The sequence below is a fragment of the Festucalex cinctus genome, chromosome 17, assembly GCF_051991245.1.
Source record: "Festucalex cinctus isolate MCC-2025b chromosome 17, RoL_Fcin_1.0, whole genome shotgun sequence".
In the NCBI taxonomy this organism is placed as follows: Eukaryota; Metazoa; Chordata; class Actinopteri; order Syngnathiformes; family Syngnathidae; genus Festucalex; species Festucalex cinctus.
In genome coordinates, this window is record NC_135427.1 from 3,770,186 (window position 1) to 3,793,614 (window position 23,429).

Below are 23,429 nucleotides of genomic sequence, written 5' to 3' on the forward strand. Positions count from 1 at the left end.
GCCTGGTTTAATTGTTACATATCAGCGCTAAAAAGCTTGAACGACCAAATCGCGTGACCCATCCTAATTTTGGGACACGTCCCTGTTAAAACGACAGCATATGCCAAACGGCGTCCATCATGACTCACCATATCTGGAGCAGACGTCTGCTGCCTCCACGCGCTTTGGTGAGCACTGCCACAACCAAAATCACCTCCAACAAAGCCCGCGATACTGTTGTGGGTAGGCAAAAAGTTGGACGGAGCCACGTGAAGGCCCCATCATGTTTGGTCGAGAAGGAGAAAAATGTTACGCTTGGCTCACCTTACTCTCGCAGTTTAAAATAGCGCAGCCAACTACACAAAGACGGCAGACGAGGCTTTGAGGGCAAAGAGATTAGTGGGATTTATAAGGGTTCCTTCAGGTATTAAAGTAGCAAAACACTTTCTAGGAGACTTAACGAGTTAGCTTAGCATTCAGCCATTACTCCAGCGAAGGTGTTAGCATGCTCATTCAGGAATTAGCTTACTTAGCATGACAGCATTTCAGTGAAACTGTGAGCAAATTCAGGAAAGAAAAAGTTTGAAGTAGTTAGCAAGTTCGCTTAGCCTTTAGCTAACACTTCTGTGTAGGTCCCAGCACGTGCTTAATTCTTGGAAGGAACATGCTATTTGTTCGTGAGTGAGCTTTAGCATTCCGCCGCCACCACGGTGAAGGTGATAGCCTGCTTTTTCTGGAATTTAACCTAACAACAGACTATCGTTTGTCTAATAAGAACATCCTGAGGTCTGAGGTGTGTTACATACAGTCCATAATAGAACAGGGCCAACAATAATAAATACAAAACGTGCCCAATATTTATGACCTAAAATGTTTGTGTGTGGGAGAAATCAGACTACTCTTGAGTCATGATTGTGAATTGTCACAGAGAATGGCATGTAGCCAATCAAAGATGCACCCTGACCAACGAACAAGGAAACGACTCTAAATAAAAACCAACATGTCCGACCCAATGTCGGTTTTTGTATAAAAGTAGGTTCTCAAGCAAGTCTGTTCGCCATTTAATGCACTTCTGCCTCCAGTAACTAATGGAATTACTCAGGTCAGGTGACATCACTGTGACATATCCAGTAGTGAAAGTTTTTCTTTGTTTTGGTTCAATCATGTGTGAGCACGCAAGATCTCTACCTCGGAGGACTTCGGACCCTACCTTTAATTTTCATGTGTGCAACAGATAAACAATCTTTTAAAATGTGAAAAATCCTTGCGTCTATGTTCTTCCAGGAATGAAAGTGGTCTCAGAGTGCTACTGAGTTAGCTTAGCATTCAACCATCACGCTATGGAGGACTAAAACTGCCAAAATTAAAAATAAATACACGAATAAAAGTGAAAGTAAAAACAGGTATAAAAACATAATTGAAAAATTAAACATAAAAATAAATATAATTGGCAATTTAAAAAAAAAAAAATAATAATATATATATATATATATATATATATATATATATATATATATATATATATATATATATACACGCACACTCAAAAGTAAAAATAAATACTAAAATAAGGAACAAACATACACAAATAAAAGTGGAAATAAAAACCAAAATAAATATCAATCAATAAATAAAAAACGCTCTGCTCTCACATTCATTTACTTCATGCTGCAGAAACTGTCAGGACGAAATGTTATTCAAATGTGTCTTGGGTTGGACTAATTTTGCCAGTTTTAGTCATCCTTATCACGCCAGTGAAGATGTTAGCATCGGGTACATCAGATGTAATAGAAAGGCAAAACACTTTCTAGGAAGATAGCAAGTCAGCTTGGCTCATCTTATCCCTTTAAATCAACAAGCAGCCTGTTTAATTTATATTTTGGGGACAACATCAAACACGCGCTCAAGCCTAATGATCCATCCTCCAGGATTTTATGACATGCATCTATGAAAGAGCAAGAGGGACAGGTTGCCATGGAAACGGAGGGTCCTAAAATTTGCAGAGGAAATGTTGCGGAACTTTCTGCTGTTTTTCATTTTGGTAGTTACGACTGCATTGTGTCATTAATGATTCATTGCATCCTCTTCTACCATGCGCACGATACATTTGAGACATTTCCTACGGGCCTTGAATGCATAAACAAATTTAAACGAGCATGTTTGAGGTGTCTGACTGCAGCACTGTGGAGCCTCCTGATGAGTACTTTTTCAGAGCAAACATCAAACCCTAGTGGCCAAACGCATCATTGATTTGAAACAACTCAAAGTGTGCAATAACATGCATGCTATGCTGCTTTAACGTTATGAAATCATCACGGGTGGGAATCGGATCAAAAGAGGTGTGTACGTGTGCGTGTTTTGTCCTGCCTCTGACTGCTTGCGAAATGCTGCGATCTGATTGGCCGGCCGGCTACTGCAGTCTTCAGATTCGGATGGAGGAGGATAAAAACACTCACGCACGCATGGCGTCTAGAAAACGGTCGCCTCCTCTCTTTCCCTCGGCCGCATCGAACAGCGGACAAACGCGAGCGCGCGTCGGACGGCTTCGTGTCCGTGATGCTTTGCTGCATTCCCAGCAGGCGGCCATGTTTACCAGTCCAGGCACCAGCATCGGCCCCTCCCTGAGTTAGACACCTCCAATAAGTATACCATCAGTGTCAACAGGAGAAAAACACTTTGAACTATAATAACAAAGAGGTTAGCATCCTCTGCTGTGGTGCTGGCGTGGGTTAATCTCCTCTGAGGCAGAGCACTCGGTCATGAATAAATGAACACAAAAAGCACACTGACTTGACAGGAATGCGTGTGGCGCACCGACTCAAGCTGCATGTAAGCACAGTAAATACCACAACAATGCGAAATAGGACAACAAAAACTAAAGATGGTGAATTAATCAATTAATTCAAGTTGGTTTGTCAGCATTGTTTTATTTAGAAGCTTCTGGAGTTTCAAGCATGGCCTCGCACAAAACAACATGGCTGTTTGACCAATAGGGATAAACCCTGCTCTTCCGCAAATAACATTCTTCAGTCTTCTTGAACAATCACAGGTTTTAACCTGAAGTGCGACCATTTCATGAACTTCTGCATCCAGCAGTGAGCGCTTCCATGTTGTTATCCCGTGCAAAGATTTACATCCCAACTACCATGAGGGTGCTGCCTACGAGTTTCCTCTATTGACTTGAAGCGCTTCCCATCTATGTCCCGTCTTTCCTCTCTCCTCCGCCCTCTAATGGAAGTGTTCTATAATTCATACCCACCCGCTCCTGAAGAGGCCGTCGGCTTGCAAAATGCTCTCATGACTTATTCTTTTCTCCGAGGGCAGTTATGGACCTTTTTTTCCTTTTTTTCCCCCCAAGTTATTGAAATAAAAAAATATATAATTAAAATGAGAAATAATTAAAGTTATGTTTAATTTAAAAAAATATTTTTCACAAAATAATAATTATAATAAAACTGCAGTGATGTCCTTTAACTCATTTGCTCCCAAAAACGCATAAATACGTTCTATTTTAAATGATGTGTCCCAAAGTCGTATTTATACGTTTTTTCTTTTTTTTTTATGCTAGAGCATACAAAAGGCTTTGATGCAGCCTCTCAAAGGCAGAGAACAGGTGAAAAAAATGGTAGTAATTGTAATTGATCAACCAGGGCCATGATGAAAACAAACTTCAAAAAAAAAATCAACTTTATTGTAAAACCTACACGTAAAACAAAACAAAACAAAAATACCTACTTTCACACTACAATGTTCAACCTCACCAAATTACGTACGCTATTGCCTGAAATAAATGAAATGAAAATGAAATTTTGTCTAATGAAAATCCACTATCTTAATGCTAGCATATAATGTGAAATGCCATACACAGGCTAATGGAAAGTAGCATCGATGTTACAGTAATAATACTCACAGGCAAGTACCGTAATGCCCAAACCATATAAGTTTCTGTTGCAAAGGTTTGCTAGCCTAATGCTAATCTTTAACTCATTTTCCCCCAAAAACGTATAAATACGTTCTATTTTAAATACTTACAGCTCACAGAGAGATGGTAAATTGTGAATGGAGTGCACTTTTATTGACAGCGCTTCGCAATGGCTCACATTCACACACGCATTCATACGCAAACAGGAGGCTGATGCCATGGAAGGCACTGCCAGCTCTACTGGGACCAAATTGGGATTCAGTATCTTGCTCAAGGACACTTCGACATGCTCAAGGTTGAGGATCAAACCCACAACCTTCGGGTTGCGAGACAACCACTCTATCACTGAGCCATGCCGCCCCATGATGATGAGATAAAGAGAGAAAGAGAATGAGAGGGAGAGAGAGGTAAAGTGAGGCCATGTTTAAAAAAAACAACAACAAAAAAACAATTGAGGCATCAAGAGGAGACAGTGAGGATCATTTTTCCATCACAGTGCCAAGAGGAATCGTCCCAGGACAGACGAATATGGATTTATCCTGGCATAGGAGATACCTCTTCACTACCTCACTCACTACTACACACAAGTGACACAGCAACATGTTATTCCTGATATAGGCTAGAGATGTTTAGACAAGGTTGCACACATATGTGTCACATTTAATTTTGTGAACTCGTTTATTTTTTACATTTTCATCCTTGAAATCAATATGGACCCTCTGCTGTTGAAAGGTGGCTAACATTTGGCTAATGGTTAATGCTAGCCAAATTTCAGCCAACCAACAGTCACCTAAGCCTGTCAGGGAAATGCCCCCACAAAATGTCCCCACAAAGACAAACTTCCAAGGTTGCGCCCATATGTGTCACATTTAATCTTGTGAACAAGTTTTTTTTTTTTACATTTTCATCCTTGAAATCAAAATGGAACCGCTGCTGTTGATTGCTGCTGAAAGGTGGCTAACATTTGGCTCATGGCTAATGCTAGCCAAATTTCAGCCAACCAACAGTCACCTAGCCTGTCAGGGAAATGCCCCCACAAAATGTCCCCACAAAGACAAACTTCCCAGTAATCTTGTGAACTAGTTTGTTTTTTCATTTTCTTCCTTGAAATCAAAATGGACCCTCTGCTGTTGATTGCTGCCGGAAGGTGGCTAACATTTGGCTCATGGCTAATGCTAGCCAAATTTCAGCCAACCAACAGTCACCTAAGCCTGTCAGGGAAATTCCCCCACAAAATGTCCCCACAAAGACAAACTTCCAAGGTTGCGCCCATATGTGTCACGTTTAATCTTGTGAACTAGTTTATTTTTTACATTTTCATCCTTGAAATCAAAATGGAACCTCTGCTGTTGAAAGGTGGCTAACATTTGGCTAAATGCTAGCTAAATTTCAGCCAACCAACAGTCACCTAGCCTGGTAAATTAAAAATGCTAACATGATGGATGGAGCGTGTACGTTCCACAAAGACATGTCCCATAAAAAAAAAAAAAAAAAAAAAAAAAGTGTATATAAATTAGTGCTGTCAAAGTTAAAGCGTGAACTAATTAATTAATCACAAAAAATCATCGCATTGCTCATTGTATTACCACAGATTAATCACACGATTAATTTTGACCGCAGATGATCCTTGTTAGCCGACAGCGGATGGTTACGATAAAGGTAGCTGTTGGAGTTTGAGCAATAAACATAACTATATGCATTAAAGTAAAGCATTTAATATGTGTTTACATATGCTGTAGGTCATTTTTTCCCATTTTAAATTGTGCATTACTGTGTTCTATATTTACTTAATTACTTGATTAGAAAAAGCAGGATGAGAGTGTGCAGTGAATATAAATTTTTGAAGATGTCCTCATAACGTTAAATGTCGAAAAAATGAACACATAACAGGTGCGCTTCAAATTTAGCGGGCAAAATATGTTGGGGGAAAAAAGTTTTTTTAAGTCAGTGATTAATCATGATTAATCAAAATTCTAAGATGTGATTAATCTGATTAAAAAATTGAATCGTTTGACAGCTCTAATATAAATATAAATATAGAAAGACAACAACAAAAAAATACGATCATGAGAGCATTACCAGCAAAAATGTCCCAAGAAAGACAAAAACTCTCTTTAAAAAAGCGTGATGTGCCACACAATGATGAAAATTCGAGAACACGCACACCTCAAATGTCTTCCCACACACTGAAACAACAAATCAATTGATATGCTAACGCTCGAGCAAATGATTATTGATTATTGCCCATCCGGCTGTTTTGAGCCGCTCACTGATGTTTGTAACTTGACGTCCCGGTCGCGCACGTACGCACGCGCACAAAACAAACGACACGCACGCCGAACCGCAGGGCGTGACTGCTCACAGCTACAGCGCACAGACACACAAATAGACCTTTGACGTCCAAAGTCCATCACTGATTGATGCCAGCAACCAATCAGAAAAAGGCAAACATAACCATAGCTGCTCCTTGCATTTATATAATTTGCTGAATTAACAATGAGGACAAGACACAAACCGAAATATTAATAGCACCCAACTACCTAAAATACCATCCTGTCCTCTTTCCCTCATCCACCTTTTGAAGTCTCCTCCACCCCACACGCGCGTTTTTCCAGCCCTCCATCTTCTACCTTTTTCTTCACGTCCCCTCGCGCCCGCTTCCTGGCCCGCTTGCGCTCCTTCTCCCGCTCTTCCTCGGCCGCCACAAGGTTCTCGTCCGCCTTCTTCTTCAGCTGCGAGGCGGCGTGCGCCATGCCGTCTGCCGCTTAATCCGCACAGGTGGGCGACGACGGTGGCGCAGGGGGGTGTGGAGCTTCTCCCTGATGTCGGAGGTGGGCGTCACACCGCCTCCTGGTCGTCAATTAGCTTTTGTTGGCTTGGGGGTCGTCGGGATGCTCCCCTGGAGATCCTGCTCAAATCTGTCCTTCATTCCCTCTTTAGAAAAATATATAAAATCATCTCCAGGCGGGATTGTCCCCTTGTTAAAAGCATCCCTAAGTGGAGGAGGTCCTCACATCCACGGAGAAGCTCACGCTGCACCCCGTGCTGGGGAGGAGGGGGTTGCAGACTGGTTCCCAGAGCCCCCCCCGAAAGCACCTGAGCTCGACACGAGCCATCCGTTCCACCCCGTCTCGACGGGACGTATGGGTGGAACGGTGGTGGAAACGAGGTTGAGGAGGCGAGCGGGAGGTGGGAGGAGGCTGGGGGGGGGTTGTAAGGGAGGGGCGAGGGGCGGATTAAGAACAACCTCTGCTTACTAACATCTTCATGAGTGTGAATACGGTACAATGGAGGATTTATTTCGGGCAAAAGAGCAGGTTGGAGTGTCACGATTGTTATTATGTTAACTGTTACGAAATGTCATGTACCTCCCTCAAGGTCAAATTGGAGCACTTCAACATTAAGTAGACCTTCAATTATCAGCTTCTTCTGCACTACACAGTATGACTGAGATATGGCCCTGAAATAAAATCTCATTTTAACCACCCCCCCCAAAAAAAATCAAGATATCTCATTTATTTTTTTTCCCTTCGCCATAGAAAAAAATCAAATCATAATTAGATTATGCAAATCCAGTCTCTGCTCACTTCACCTCCCCCTCAACTTTGAGTACAGCTTTTGCCATCAAACAGCATAAGACTGTATTTTCTTTCACGTAAGCAGCACTTCATATAATTGACAGTGGCGCCTGTAGCGGACACGAGGGCTGCTTGATTATGAAGAAAATATTAATCACGATTATTTGGGTAATAACTGAAATCACAATTGGGATGATCATTTATTTTTTGTTACAAAAGAAAATCTTTAAACTGAAAAAAATATTAAGACAAATAAAATTCTTAGAAACATTCTAATTATGCAAGTTTCCTTTTGGATTAAACAAAATGTATTTAATTAGTTATTTAAAAAAATAAAATAAAAAAGGTCAAATGTATGCATTTAAACAACTCAAAAATTTGTAATAATTGATTTATTTATTTTTTATAATTTACCCATTTTGTAATTGTGGAGTATAATAACTGAAATTCGAATTGAATTTCGATTAATTGCACACCCCTCGTGGATACTTCGTCAAACCCAAATTCATCATTTAGATATTTCAGCGTTTCGACAACTTCACCAAGTAATCAAGTATGGGCCACTTATCAGAAGCTAGAATGTTTCACAAAGAGTAATCATGACGGAATAATTTGGCTATATAGCCAATAAACGTACTGAGCAATGTAGTGGGTTGTTGCTGTTGTCAAAACAGCAACGTAAATAGACAAATAATAAGTGCAGGAAGCAAAATAATATACAACTGCTGTGAATAAAAGGATCAATTATTCACCTCCTCGTGCATTATTCAAGATAAATTGATACATGCTGGGATTAAGTGGAGGTTATCTTGAGGCCATGTTAGAGTTCAAAGCAATTAGTTGCCTTGCAGGAGAAAGCTTTACGACAATGAATGCTACAAACATCATTAAAACATCAATAAAACATAATTCATTTTTAAAACATTTTAAATATGTTCTAAGAAATTCTTGTTCTGTTAGTAGCTGTGTGTGTGTGTTGTGGGTGTGTGTGTGCAAGTGTGGTATGAGCTCATGTCTGGAGATTGCAGCCCCCTTCATAATATAAACAGTGTCAGCGCACAGGGATCACGTCGAACAGGAGAAGCCTTCCTATTGGTTCTCTGGCAATGCCAGTGGACAGCGACTGGCTACTTGCAACTGAAGGTCCCGCCCACCGACAGACAATAACAAAAGAGGAACAGCAGGCTTGAATAGCAACAACGCACGTGTTGCTAATGTTTCTATTCCGCCGCGACAAGGTAGAAATGAAAATAAACGTAATAGTATCATGTTGATGTAGAAAGAATCTTTCTCATGTTGCACAAATGTGAAATAGATGGCCTTACTGTGGACCAAAACAAAGGGTTGGTTGTAATTCTTTTTCTGGCCACTTGATGGCGGCATTGTACTCAAAACCAAAATCAGCACCAGCTTTGTTTCCTTGTGCTGAGTGGACCCTAAAGCCCACCAACTCGTTTTATTATCTCCACCAAGGATGTTTATTAAGCAGTACTCAGCAAAAAAAATAAAAATAAAATAAAATAAAATAAAATTCTGTACAGGGGCCAAGACAGGAACAATCCATTTTTGTTTTCTATCTATATTTGGTCTTGACTCTCGATTGTTTTGTGCTTTTACATTTAGTTAAATTGCCCGTTTTAAAATGGATGTTTAATTTGATGTTGATCCAAATTGAAGATTGTTTCAAAGTTGGTGGACTGGAGATCTGTGCTGTTTCATAGTAGCTGACAAAAATATCTATTCAAGCTAGCAATTAGTAGCATCAAACATCTTTACTCCACTAAGTCTGATTTATTGTAAATATGAGAATTAATTATTCTATTCTAAACATAGACATCTTAACATTTTTTAACCTCATCTATGACATTGCCTGCCCCATCTGTTGATTTTTAAAATCACCCCCCCCACACCCAATAAACTCTGACACCCCCTCGAAGAGCCACTCCACATCCAACCTGACACACTAAACTGCAAATGGACATTTCTAATCAGATAAAGGAACGACGCTATTTGTCCCATCTGTTGCGTGGATCCGCAAGCAAAAAGAAATCTCATTAAAAACAAAATGGCAGCTTCCGGAACCGGCGGCTAAAAGCAAGCGCAATCGTATCCACAAGTTTCTGTCTGTCTGTCTGTCTGTCTGTCTGTCTGTCATTGTGTGCGCCTGTCTGGAGGTGGGCTTCTCCTGCCGGGCACCCTGCCAGCCGTCTCCCTGGCAACCGTTTACACAGCCACAAAAATAGCACTCGCTCGCTCAGAGAGTGCAGAGTATCCCTTCGCTGTATCGAGCCAACCGCATCACGCGCACCTTCACACCTCGCGTCCTTCCACGCGGACGCATAGATCCCCCCTCACGGTGAATTCCAAACAAAGCCTCTGTTCTTTTAAAAGTTCACCTCGCAAAATCCATCCTTTTTCAGGCTACTTTACATTCCTCCGGCTTAACAAGTGTCATTGATGATGGGGATGATGTGTAATTACACCAACTGCACACTTTTATCTCTTTGACTTGTGACAACAAATCCTCGCCCTGCCTGCCTTTCCGAGCGCAAACCTCCACGGAATTATAACCCCTGCGTGACGTGACCAAGGTTAATTACACTTGAACTTTTCTTTTATAGATGCTGATAGCTCATCGTAATCCAGTCAGTATGAGTGGCCCGGTCTGACTCAGCCGGGCAAGCACACACACACACAAAAAAACAAAAAAAAACGACACCTTGGCACGTCGTCATGGCAACGCAACGAGGAAGGAAGGAAGGCCTGTGGCGGCTGGCAAGATGATGAGGAGGTGATGGGAGGGAAATACGAAGGCTAGAGAAAATGTACTTCTTCTTTTTTTGTACGCAAATAGTTCCTCCTTCGCTAATAGACGCAAGCAACCGACCGCCACTTTTCTGGGAAATGGTGGTGAGAGACAGGAAGTGAACGCGCTGGAGCAAGATGAAGGCCGTAAGAGGAGCAGAAGAGCGTCAGACAAATATGAGGGGAAACCGAGATGGATATGCCTATTCCCTGAAAGCGCTGACATCACCCTTGGCACACTCCCGTCGCCATGGCTACTGAGGCCCATTAGCCTATTCATGTAACTGTCAAGACACCTTCTCTCTCCATGGCCGGACCATCACACTTAGCCACGCGCGACAGGAAGTCAGCCTTCATCCAGTGTTTTGATTGGGGGCTCAACAGAACAACAGAAAAAGAAATCTCAAGGTGTTACATTTTGTCTGAGCGACGGTCAAATCCGTTTACAATAAGTGATGTTATAGTGAGCCACTAAAATGATTAGCATTAGCATCAGCGAATAACATTGGCACACAAAGGATGAAATATGACATCAATGATATGAAATACCAAAATTAACGGTGGTTAATGCATCATGGCCGATAGCAATCTTCAGATAATATGCAAATGTGCCCGCATGTGGCTGCTACGAGCGGGCACAATTGGAGGCTGAGAATCTCTGTTTGTCCATTTGTTAGCAACAGGCTAATTTCAGGATGATGTAAGGCTAGGTAACCAGATTTTCACAATTTAAAAAAAATAAAATAAAAAAGACACTACAGTTCTGCTGAAAATCAAACATACGATAAATTCTCACCAGGAACTATTTGTAACCAATTAATCACTAGTCAATTTGGTAACCGGTGGTTGTGTTTTAGCTAATGCTACCCATAAGGCTCTAAACTGTAACTGACCCAGTTAAAAGGGGCATCTTGTCGCCCTACTTAAAAGGGAAGTAAACTCAAAAAATTGTTTTTTGACAATAATATGTTCTATGAAGACCTACTAGTCTAAATATGTTATTCAGGTTAATATTGTGATAGCGGAACATGAGTTGAGCAGCAAAATCCAGCAATTTTTATCCATTTCAGGTGCGGCCATTTTGGCACTTGCTGTCGACTGAAGATGACATCAATGTTGCTCAGGTGTCAGGTTACAACCAATCACAGTGCAGCTTCAGAAAACAGGTGAGCTCTGATTGGTTGTTGCCTGAGCCCTGAGCAACAGTGATGTCATCTTCATACGAAAGTAAGCATCAAAATGGCCGCCCCTTATGATGGATAAAAAACGGATGGTTTTTGCTTCATAACTCATATTCCACAAATGTGATATTAATCAGAATGTCATGTTTAGACTAGTGATGTCACATATCACATTATTGTCAAGACTTCCTCTTTAACTCATTCAAAACCAAAAACGTATAAATATGTTTTTTAATACTTTGTCCTTCACTCCCAAAAACATATTTATACGTTTTGTTTTGTTTTTAATGCTAGAGCCTTCAGAAGACTAGTGAGGTCACATATAACATATTACTGTCAAGAAATATTTCAGGTTGACTTCAACTTTAAGGCGCAAAAAAAAAACGAAACAAAAAAAAAAACAGGACCATATCATATGGTTTGTATGGCACGGGGTTTTATCGAGAAAATAAAACCCTCTACTCTTAAAATAAGTACAAAGTTTCTTGATAATTCCTAGTTTTCGCATAATCATGCTAAAATAGCATCAAGCTAACTCTCTAGTCCCATTGTGACTTGAAATGGTTCAAAGCTTGTTTAGTTTGAATGTCATTGTCGCCTACTATTTCTATAACTGAAGGGGGAAACAAACAATGCATGTCATAAATCACATTTTAGTAAGGGTGTCACGATTTCGATTTTTTATCGAAATCGATCGAAATTACGTCACGATTTCGAGCATCGAAATAGAAGAGAGGACACACGATTCGATGCCCCCCCCCCGCGCCCGCCGCCACCGCCACCTCCCAGGAAAGCAAATGAGACGCAGCCATTCAGCTACTAGCTAACGGCACTTGTTAGCTGACTTCTCCTGCAGTCATGATGGCAAGCGCGGACAGACACAGCAATGGTGCTTCAAGCCGCTCCCGCTTCTCTCGTCACCAGTTTGGAAACATTTTGCGTTCCCGGTGAGTTATGTCGACAACGTTCACGTTGTCGATAAAAAGACCACAGTTGCAAGATATGCTATGTGCGCGTACTGTACTCGGCCACGGTGTTACGCCCGGCTCGTCAAGGGGAAGGGAAGTAACACAATAACAGAAAATATAGAGTAGATAAACACGGGTCGACTTTAACATCTGAGTAGTTTTAATTGAAATTTCAGGCAGGGGTTTGACAAGGGAGTGAAAGTGGAAGGTGAACAAATAATAACCGCATTTGACAGAACTGACAGAACGGAGGAGAAACAACAATAACCAATAGGGGTATAATACACGAGAGAGAGGATGCATGACATGGGAGGTTTGTGGGATGGAAAGGGCTAAACGTGGGCAGCCATCTTACATAAGCCGGTGAAGTTCAGTTCATGTTTGTGTGTGTGTGTGTGTGAATCGAGCATTTGGAGAGTGCGCATACACAAGATGACCGCCTCCCTCATTCAAGTCCAGCTCGCCTGTCAACAAAGCACACGGCTCACAGAAATAATCAAAAAAAAAATATTCAAGCCATTAGTTGTTTGTTGTCATAAATCCTTGTTGAGCGTTATGACTAAATTTGAAACAATGGAGTGAGGTTCTCCAGGTGGGTTAAAGTTAGCGCGTCAACAAGCCTGATTTATTTATTGTGTCATATTTTCCCACAAAAGTCAGTTGTAATTTTGAGATTAATCTTGTCAAGGTGAATAAATTTAGCTCGGAGCCTCGGGTGGCGCTACTAGTTTTTTTTCTTCATGTTCTGACACTGCACTACTGTTTTTTTCATTTAACATTATTGCCTACAGTACAACACAGAGTCATTGTGAATGGAGTGAGGTTCCCCATAATGTTAAAGTTAGCCGGTTTTTATGTGCTGGTCTGGCACAAACGGATGTACTTGTCTACAATAATTTCATTTCATCCATATTATGCTTTTAAATCTGCTTTAGCTCAGAACTTCAGGCGGCATAAAGTTTTGTTTAGTCTTCACGTTCTGACAATTTCCTTCTTTTCTTTTGCATTTCAATAAGTGTTGTTGTAGTTCACATTAAAGAGTAAAATGAATGGAGCAAGGTTCCCCATGTTGGTAATGTTAGCATGCTTATGTGCAAATTGAGATATTTGTCTGCAAGAATCACTGATTATTTTAACATTTTTATCCAAACTATGCTTTGAAATCCGGTATAGCTTTGAGCTTCAGGTAGAGCTACTGCATTTATTTTCTTTTTGCTTTTCATTTAGCATTACTGCTTCAATTGGCAACATAAAGAATAAGTTAAGTGAATAGAGTGAGGTTCCCCACACTGAGTAAAATTAACGCGTTTCTATTTGCTGGTCTAACAATTGGACATTTTTGTCCACAAAAAATATCAATTATTTTAATGTTTCATCCAAATTTTGGTTTAAAATCCAGTTTAACTCTGAGCTTCAGGTAGAGCTATCATTTTGTTTCATCAACTGTTTTGCCACTGCAGTTAGCTTTATTTTACATGTCAATCATGTGTCGATTTGACACAAGTTGACATATTTTGCCTGCAAAAATTGCATTGTAATACTGCATCTATATTATACTCTTAAGTCTGGTTTAGCTCAGAGCTTCAGGTGGCGCTAAAGTTTTGTTTTACCTTCACATTGTGCGTTTCGATTCTTATGCAGTTCAATAAGCATTATAGCTTAAAACTGCATTTGTTTGTAATACAAAACAAAGTGAATGGAGTGCGGTTCCCCAGGCGGGTAAAATTAGCAAGGTTTTTTTGTACGTGTGTGTTCATCTGACACTAGTTGGTGTATTTAACGCGAATAAATTACCATTTTGAATTGAGAAATGTGAAAGGTTAGCTCTGAGCCGCAGGTTGTGCGAGTGTGCGCGTGTGTGGCATAGAGAGCTGACTAAACGAAAAGGCTACGTTTAACAGAATCATCGTTGGCCAGTTGCCCTTTTCCCCATTCCAATATTTTAAAAAGAACATCGATTGGACCCAGCGGCCTCGTCTGGTCACGAAACACTAAAGAAAATGTTAAAGCAAACAATTTCAAATAGCTTTACGCCATCTTCGTTTGGTGTCATCTGGCCAAGTGGACGCTCCATGATGGGGGAGCTTTTTTTTTTTTTTTTTTTTTTTGGCATCAACAGGCTGCAGCAGCCGCGCGAGCTGAACACACCCCATCAGCAAACGCACAACTATAAATCCCCTTTTCATCAGGGAGGAGTGCATACACGCATACAGACACTCCTATACACACACGTCTGTATACAGGAGGATGTCAATAGAGGTGAGTCACACCTGTACTCTTACTTTTGTGCTTCTAAAAAGGTTTAAAAAAAAAAAAAAAAAAAAAAGGTATTTGGGAGGGACAACAACAAAAAATGTCAGTCACAAAAGATGCTCAAAAAAATGACGCCGTACAAAAGCACGCAAAAGAATGACATTTCCCTTTTCTACCTTTTTTCCTTTCTTCTTGCGATGAGCCGACTTGCCCGGCGTCTTTTCCCGAACCTCCTCGCTCATGGCGGCCGCCGTGAGGGTCCCCAGGGGCCCTTTGTTTACATCCAAAAAAGAAAGAAAAAAACAAAAAACACCCCAAAAACAAAAAAAGAGGGTTTCTAATCCAGCATGGATGAGTGCATAAAATGTTTGTGCGTGCGTGTGTGTGGCACACACACGCACAGTGGCGCGCACACACCAGCCAACGAGGCAGGACTGACTGGGCGGAACCAGGAGGGACGCTTTCTCGCTCTTTCTCTCGGCGCGTCTCTCTCGCGTATACGCACGCACTCTACAAGTGGGGGTGGAGTAGCAACAAGCTCATTGCTATATTTTTCATGTTTGTTTATATTTTTTTTGATACAAAAAAAAAGAAAGTGTGAGAGCAAAGATGGCACTCTTATCAGGGATCGGTTGAATTTGGTTGATTAGGCGGAGTTGATGGATGAGGCATAATGAAGTGCACACGCTGGCCGTGACCAGCAGAGGCGCTATTGACTCGCTGCCAACTGGTTTGTAGCCGAAAGAAGAACAAGACATCAGCACGTTCTCCCCATTGCTCAGCATAATTCCATGCTGGCATGGAAATGGGAGGGCAGAATAGTGCCTTTAATTGATATTAAAATGTAATACTTTGTTTATTTTTATGGAAATCATTTAACAATTTTTTGTAATAATTTGAACTTAATTGCTTTGCTGTTTTGCTTTCTTTCTTTTTTTAATCTAAAGTAGTTATTTGTTCTAATATTTTTTTCTGACTTTTGAATGAGAATTTTTGTTTTCATTTCTGCTATTTCTTTGTAATTGAATGTGTATTTTCATTTTTTATATAATACATTCTTTCTGATATTTGTAATTTTTTTCAAACATTTTTTTTAATTCAGACTTTTGTATTTTTCACATTAATTGTGTAACATTTTTTTGTCAAAAAAGTCTATTTTTTTCCTGATTTTCTTTGCAATGTATTGTTTAATATTTTAGATTTTGTTATATATTTTTTTTAACATTATTGGTGGTTAGCTGACTTAGCTGCAAGTGTGGCTTATTTTTTGAATGGCCACTCCCATTAATAAATCCAACATATTTTTAACAATACTGAGATAATACTAATGATCTATCTTCTAATACGAGGTATTTGTCTGTTTCATGTAATGTTTTGGGGGATTAAATATCGTAGTATTTTTCACCACATTTTTCCTTTCTTGTCCAATATTTTTTTTTTTATCCTAATATTTTAATATATTGTCCAATACTTGAGACTCCTGTAAAACTGTGCAAGTGATATTTGTCGAGTTTTCATGTAATGTGTATTTCGGTCAAATATTTTTGCATTTGCGTATTTCCCAATATTTTGTCTTTTTTTTTTATTTATTTTTTTATTTTCTCATCGAATATGTTTGTATATTACATTTAACATTTTTCCATTTTTTTTTTCATTTTTTCCATCAAATATTTTGTACCTATTTTATCTAGTCGTTTAGTATTTTTAATCTTATATTTTTGGTGTGAATATTGTCCAAAATGTCAAAGATTTTTGTAAGTATTTTGGGCATTATTGCTTGGTAAGACTGTGTAAGAGTACCAATTATGTTCCCCATTAGCAATATTGTGATAATTCTGACGATAACAGTGATGATCTTGCTCATTCCAATCGTGATTTGACATTTTCATACTGCCTCATCCCTCCCAACTACACAAACCAACTTGAAGCGGGCCCAACTGGAATAGAAGCCAGTCTGACATCTAGTGGCCACATCCTGACACAACAACAACAATTCCCTCGAAAATACACCTCTTAATTTCATTTATGTTATTCACGCAAGACCGCCTGAGCCTGTTTTTAATGATGCTTGACTATGATCATCTTCTGTGATATTGAATTCAACACAATCCAAACACAAAGACAACAAACGCTGTGCATGTGAGCACAGGTAACACAATACGTTTATGACAGCAGTCGACCATAAAAGGCTTTGTGGAAAACGGGAGCGGCTTTACACATGTAAGCGCGCGTGCATACAAGTATTTAAGTGCCGCGCGACACAACTGGTCTGCGGTTGGGGCGACAAACAGGTTTGTAAGTGCTAGTGTGTGGCTAGAATTGCCTATGAATCAGTAAAGTGAAGTTGGAATGTTCAATATGACTTATTTTTTAGAAAATAAATTGGATGGACATTTCTATCACCACTGGATGTGCGTAAAAGTCTGAAGGACTCATGGCCTGTTATTGAACAGGAAGTCGGCCATGTTGGTTTGATGCACCCATTCATTTTCCATTCGGTCAAAGTATGCGCTCTGGAATTCGCCCAAATGAGCCCCAATCAGAAGTACGACACTAGACAGGTGATTAGAAGTGTGACGATATATCGAATCGATGTCGCGATAAATCGTGATACTTTGTCTCCTGATAGATTATCGATACGTCTACGCAAGTATTGCGATATTTGTAGTTCATATACAGCCACTATAACGGCTCCATTGTTCATGACTTATTGAGCAATTACTTGGCGGGCCACTAGGGGGAGCACCTCATAAGAGTGGCGGAGAAATGGACGTAAGTCTTCAGGCGAAGAAGACGTATGAGTTTAGTTTTATTATTATCATTATTATTATTATTATTATTATTATACAATTTCTTTTTATTTATTATATTTTTTATGTATTTATATTATTTTTATTTATTATTTTATTAGTTTATATTTTTATATATATTATATATATTTCTATATTATATTGTGTATTTATATGTATTTATATTATTTTATTATAATATTAGTAATTATTTTGTTATTTTTTAATTTGTATTATTTATTATTATGATTATTATTATGTATTGATATTTATTTATTTATTTATTTAATTTGTTGATATTTATTTTATTATTATTATTTTATTACATTTTATTTTAATTCTAATCATGCTATAAACACCTACGCTCTTGCTCACATCTTGAAACCCCAAGTGGAATACAGTAATGGTAATTAATGGTAGTCCACAAAAAAAAACACATTCATAAAATGTAATTTCCTAGGCTGTTTTCTTGTGGTATTAAAATGCCTATCAATCATTTTAATCGGTAATGGGACTCTCGGAAAATGAATAATGATGACTTTCTTCTGCATTTCCACAGAGCTTGTGCTTGTATCGGACGGTGCAATCAACACCATCCCTCCATTAATCAGCAGCAGCAAAAGGGCAAATGGTGATGCGGTCACACTACACAATAAAAGCTCCTTTATAGAAAGTTAGCCAGAAACACAGTCCACTTTTAAGGGCTTCCATTCTGTCTGCGCAGAACAAGAGTGATTCTTTACGACATACAAATCTCTGCCAGTAACTCTCAGTGTGTGTGTGCGCGCGTGTGTGTAGCCTGAAGCCACTGTCCAGTTCAAAGCATCAACTGTCAAACGTTCAGCGCGCAGCCCACCGAGAGAAACAGGATGCGGGCATCATCTAGCTAGCACCCTCATCACATATTACACGCATGTAACATGTGATGGCGTCCGTTTTGTGATCATATCTGGCAAAAAGACGACGTTTCAGGGGGTCACAAGTGCATTAACGGCGGAACTAGCCGGCGTCCTGCAGTGACGTGGACGCTAACGCGTGCAAATGAGCCGCTAGTGTGCACTCGGGAAGGGCATAACAATCAATTGGGCGAGTAATTGTTCGTTATGAATTCCGACGGTGACGTGGAATTGACGTTTGAGTGAGTGCAGTACTTGTCTGTGAACAGCAGAGGTGCTGTTGATCGACTCAACTGGTTTGCTAACTAAAGAAGAAGAAGAACATGTCAGCTTGGCGAATGTAAGCTAGTGTACCATTAGTGGACATTTAACAATAAATTAATTGATTAATTGAGAATTAAAAATTGTGACATTTTATAAAATCAGCTATGCTAAGTTGTTTGTAGCATTTAACATGATAAATGTCAGTAAATGTCCGAGGCATTTAGTGGGTGGGGAGGGGCGTGCCACGGTAAGGTCAATTACAGATCATGATGCTCTGGTGATGTTTGCCAAACTTAAAAAAAAATAATAATTAAAGTCATCGTGCCTGACGAGCGGCACAAATGAGATATAGTCCTTTAAAGGCATGTGGGAATTAATGGACTCCTCAAGGCAACCGGCAGCCCATTTGGCGGCGGTCGCCTTTAATGGACACCTCGGCGGACGTCTTCCTATTACATGCCCGATAATGATGATGTGCGAACAAGAGGAGCCTTCACACAAAAACATTCTAAATTTTATGTTTAGGTCCCAAGGGACAATCTTTCATACTTTCAGTTATATTTCAAATTCTTGAGAAAACAACGACAAACTAAAATACTTTTGAGTGCTTTGATAATATGTTTTGATGAGTCATAATGGCTTTTAAATGGGGTTTATGTTGTCAACTCTGGGAATCCCAATAAAGTTTTATCCCTTTAAGGTGGACTTTTTCAAAAGAAACTCAAGAAAGGTGGAGGTTTTTTTCCCCCATAAGTATAAAAAAAAATTAAATATAGCAGAAGGTAACTGCACTTAGGAATCATCCAACAAGATCATTAACAGAAATTTAGTTCAGTTATTATCTATGCTAATACTTCCATGCTAACTAAAAACAACATTGCATGTTGTATTTGGTTGCCAACGGCAACGCTACTGCAAGTCCCCGGATGGCCATGGAAACAACAACAACAATTTCATCTCCATGGAAACCACATTTAAAGAAACCAGGAAGAAGCAAGCCGCTCCTTGTTGAGGATTCCTCGGCCCTCAACGGACCCTTTTTCCAAAATGCCGCAGCGTGAGGAAAGGTTATCGTGGAATAAAAGAGGCTCATTTACGCAGCAGAGGGAAAAATCCCGCGCGCGCACGCTCAACAAGTGAAATAGAACAGACACACTAACATGAGTCACAAAGAGACTTTCCATGTTTAACAATCCATCCTTGTCTCCGCACAAATGGCGTCATACCCGAACATGGTTTCAAACGAGCAGTTTGACAAACTATCATGACGGAAAATTATTGTTTTTGCTAGCTTTTGTGTCGTATTATGGATACACTATCATCACATGTGGAGATTTTTATTAAATCTGCAGGACTTCAAAAGAAATTCTCGACGAACTTTTGAAACGTTTCACTAACCGTCAACAAAGACTGTAGTTGTAATGTGCATGCCAGGCCACTAGTTGGCAATGTCACTTTGTAATAAAGACACTGCAGAATAACTAAGCCATCTAACTACAACACAACTTTTCTAAATTCAGTGAAGTCAGTGTGAAATTTAGATGAAAAGGCAATTTTTTTGTTGTTTTTTTTTTTTTACGTTGTCTTTATTTGATAAACATTTTTATAAGCTTGCCAGTCATCTTGTTGGGCATCCACCCTACCGAAGACAATTAACCCCGTTATCTGGTGACGTTACATCGCCAGAGCTGAGCTGGTGTTTACTGGTTCCATGACAATAGCCGGCACGGAGAGGCACGACGCGACGTGCTGAATCAGCGCGGCGAGACTTTTCGCCTCACAATGAGGGCGGGCGACTGTGAATAGCTCCCGCGACGTAAATCCAAACACAACGGCCGGAGCTTTTGTGCGCACGCTCGCGAGCTTTCACAGCGTTTGTCAACAAGCTCAGCGTTTGGAAGGCCAAGAAATGACAGCAGAGGAGTCGTTTCCCGTGTTGGTCATTGGCTCTGAGACACAGGTGGCGCGGTTTGGTATTCGCAGCCATTAGCGCTAATGCTAGTGCCTCAAACGAGCTGTGGTCAACCATTAATCCGCACGGACTGAAAAACATGCTGCTTTGACTTGTACGACAGCATATTAACATCAGCACTCGTCCCTCACTCCAACAGACAAAAACACGATAACAAAAGTGAATGGGAGGAAACAACTTCCTGAACCAGTCAGTTCTAGATGAAGCACGTTAGCGTGTTAGCATTTTCCGAAGAAACAAGCTTATGAACCATTAACCTTGTTTCTGTGTGTGCACAAAGACACCTAAAACAATGAACATTAACTCTATTAAACAAGATACGGACACACACACTGTTATGCAACAGCTGCGATGATTAACCAAAGACTCTTGTAAACCATTGCTAGTCGCGAGTGTGAGGGTTAGCAAACAGCAAAGATTTCTCAACAATGGACGCCTGCCTGAGAAATTTGAAAAACAGCTCTAACTATTGTGTAAATGGCTTTAAGCAGCATCTGTTACCAACTTGATCAACTGAAAGTGACTGGTTTATTATTCTAATGGCGCATTAGAAGGAGTAGCTAGCATTAGCCAAGAGTAGAACAATTTGTGCACCAATTTAAAGCATTAAAGAAAGGCCGTGAAAATATATATTAGAGAGACCAAAATTGGGCATTTTGATAAATATCGATATCGGCCTTTTTTCAAACACTGACGGTCGATAAAAGGTAAAGTTTAATATCTATTTATTTACATTTTCAGTTAACTTTATAACAGATGCTGCTGACCCTGGGAACCTTCTGAACATTTTTGTTTTTGTTCGATATTAAAACGAAGAAATGTGATAGTTAAAGATTTAAGGATTTTTTTTTTTTTTTAGTTTTGGAAAAAACAGAGCTATGGTATTTACTTCTTTAAGTTTACTTTTAACTTTTTAAGAAGTCCTGATAACCTTGGGAGTTCCCTGAATATTTTTTGTTTTGTTTTTGTTTTTTAGAAATTTAAAATTAAGTATATTGTCTAAGACTAAAAAAAAATACATTTAGAAAATTCTGAAAAATTGTTCAAGAAGCATTAACGCTTTAACACTACAACAAAGTCAAGATTGACATTTGTTTTAGATGCTAATAAGCCCCCCACCCCCTCCTCCTTTTTTAAACTGAAATTTAATATCATCTTAAAATATCGGTTACTGGCCGCCTTGACTTCTTATAATCTGCCCTGAAAAAGAAAAAATATTGGTCTATATCTAAAATATATAACTAAACACAACTAGATGTGTTTTTATAGTTTTAGAAAATGTGATAAGTGAATGAGCAAGGGTTTAAATTTGGGACATGCAGTAAAATTTTATCTCAAAATTAAGGTCTTTTCACACTGCAATTAGATGTGGAATTTGGGTGATAACAAGACTTTGCGTAGAAAATAGTTCAACTCTAGACCAAATTGCAGAAAAAGCCTCCTTGTTACATCCTACGCAAGTTATAATTGCAAATATGGGCAACGTAATAATCTTCATTTGCATACATGTTGTACTTATATCATTCATTTATTTATTTTGGTTCGGGTTGTCTATTTACACGGGCCCTGCAATTGGCTGGTGACCTGGTGTGCCCCGCCTCTCGCCTTAAGTGACTGAGTCAAGCAGCCGGTTTCAACTCACCCATTCATCCATTTTTTGAACCGCTTGCTCCTCACTAGGGTCGCAGGGCGTGCTGGAGCCTATCCCAGCTGGATATGGGCAGTAAGGGGGAAGACTTCAACTCACACGTGATGACCTAATGAGGACAAGTGCTGCTGAAAATGAATGGCTGGACAGTGGAGGGATTATTTAAAAAAGTATATTATTTATTTTTCCCCATACATTTGTCTCTTATGTAAAATGTGTCTTACTGCGTGTGGCTTCTGCAGCAAGGGACCAATAAAGTATCAATTCATGTCAAACATAAAAGCATGCTAACATCGAGCAATTACGCTAAATGGCTGCTAATCTAATTCATGTCATGTGCAGGCTGCTCAGAAGACTCCATTCAAACCATTTAAATTGTTTGTTGACAGTCAAACTACAACATTTTTCCCTTTAAAAAAACTGTTTTTAAGCTAACATCAGCTGGTCATTGTGGAGTGAAGAAGGAATCCGTCGTCTCCTTACCTGTAGACGGCGAACACCTGTGGCGGGAGAAGCCATTTTGGCTCCCAGGTGATTTCAATCCTCGGACGAACCCACCACAAAAATGCACTGAAATCCGAAAACGACCCACCGCCGCGAACCAGGGAAGAGGAGGTACGTCCGTCCGGAGAGGCGCGGCTGGCCGGTGTTGAGAATTTGAGAGAGAGAGAGTGGGTCGGTCGCCGGACGTACGAGCGAGTAGCGACGACTCTTCCTCCTCCGGTCAAGTGTGGGGAAAGTAGTAGAGCACCCCCACCCACCCGGGTCACATGGACCCGTCCACACGCGGTCTGTCACGTCACACTGACCATCAACATTATGGGATATTCTGTTTTTGTTTTAAATTTATTTCACTCTATATTCGTCAAGCCTTACATGAAACTATAAAGAATGTAAAATGTATAATTTTGTAAAAGGTAGAAAATGTTTGTTGGTGCTTCCCAACATTTGTTACTTATTTACTGTTTAAATGTATTCATTGTAATTTGAATTGATAAATCATTTTACTTTACAATGAAATGTCAAAAGTATTTTGTATACATTACAACTATAATCTTTTGTGAAACCCAACATGGCAAAATATATTTCTAAAAAAAAAAAAATAGATAAAATGCAATTTTATTTTAAAAATAAAAGCAAAGTTAACTTAAATATAAACATTTACATTTTAATT

At 39.6% G+C, this 23,429-nt stretch overlaps 1 protein-coding gene across 49 annotated transcripts in view; it reads right to left on the minus strand.

Moving 5' to 3' along the window:
- LOC144004996 (ankyrin-3-like) overlaps nucleotides 1–22,921 on the minus strand; it is an 83,282-nt gene extending 60,361 nt beyond the window's left edge. For 21 of the 49 annotated variants that reach the window (XM_077502810.1, XM_077502801.1, XM_077502806.1 and 18 more), the window contains exon 1: nucleotides 6,532–7,051. In XM_077502810.1, coding sequence (XP_077358936.1) covers nucleotides 6,532–6,654 — 123 coding nt within the window. In that variant the 5' untranslated portion in view covers nucleotides 6,655–7,051. Of the gene's footprint in view, nucleotides 1–128; nucleotides 350–6,531; nucleotides 7,053–14,862; nucleotides 15,127–22,738 lie in introns of those variants that run through there. The other 28 variants (XM_077502819.1, XM_077502821.1, XM_077502817.1 and 25 more) reach the window with 7 other exon arrangements.
- Nucleotides 22,922–23,429: the final 508 nt, after the last annotated feature.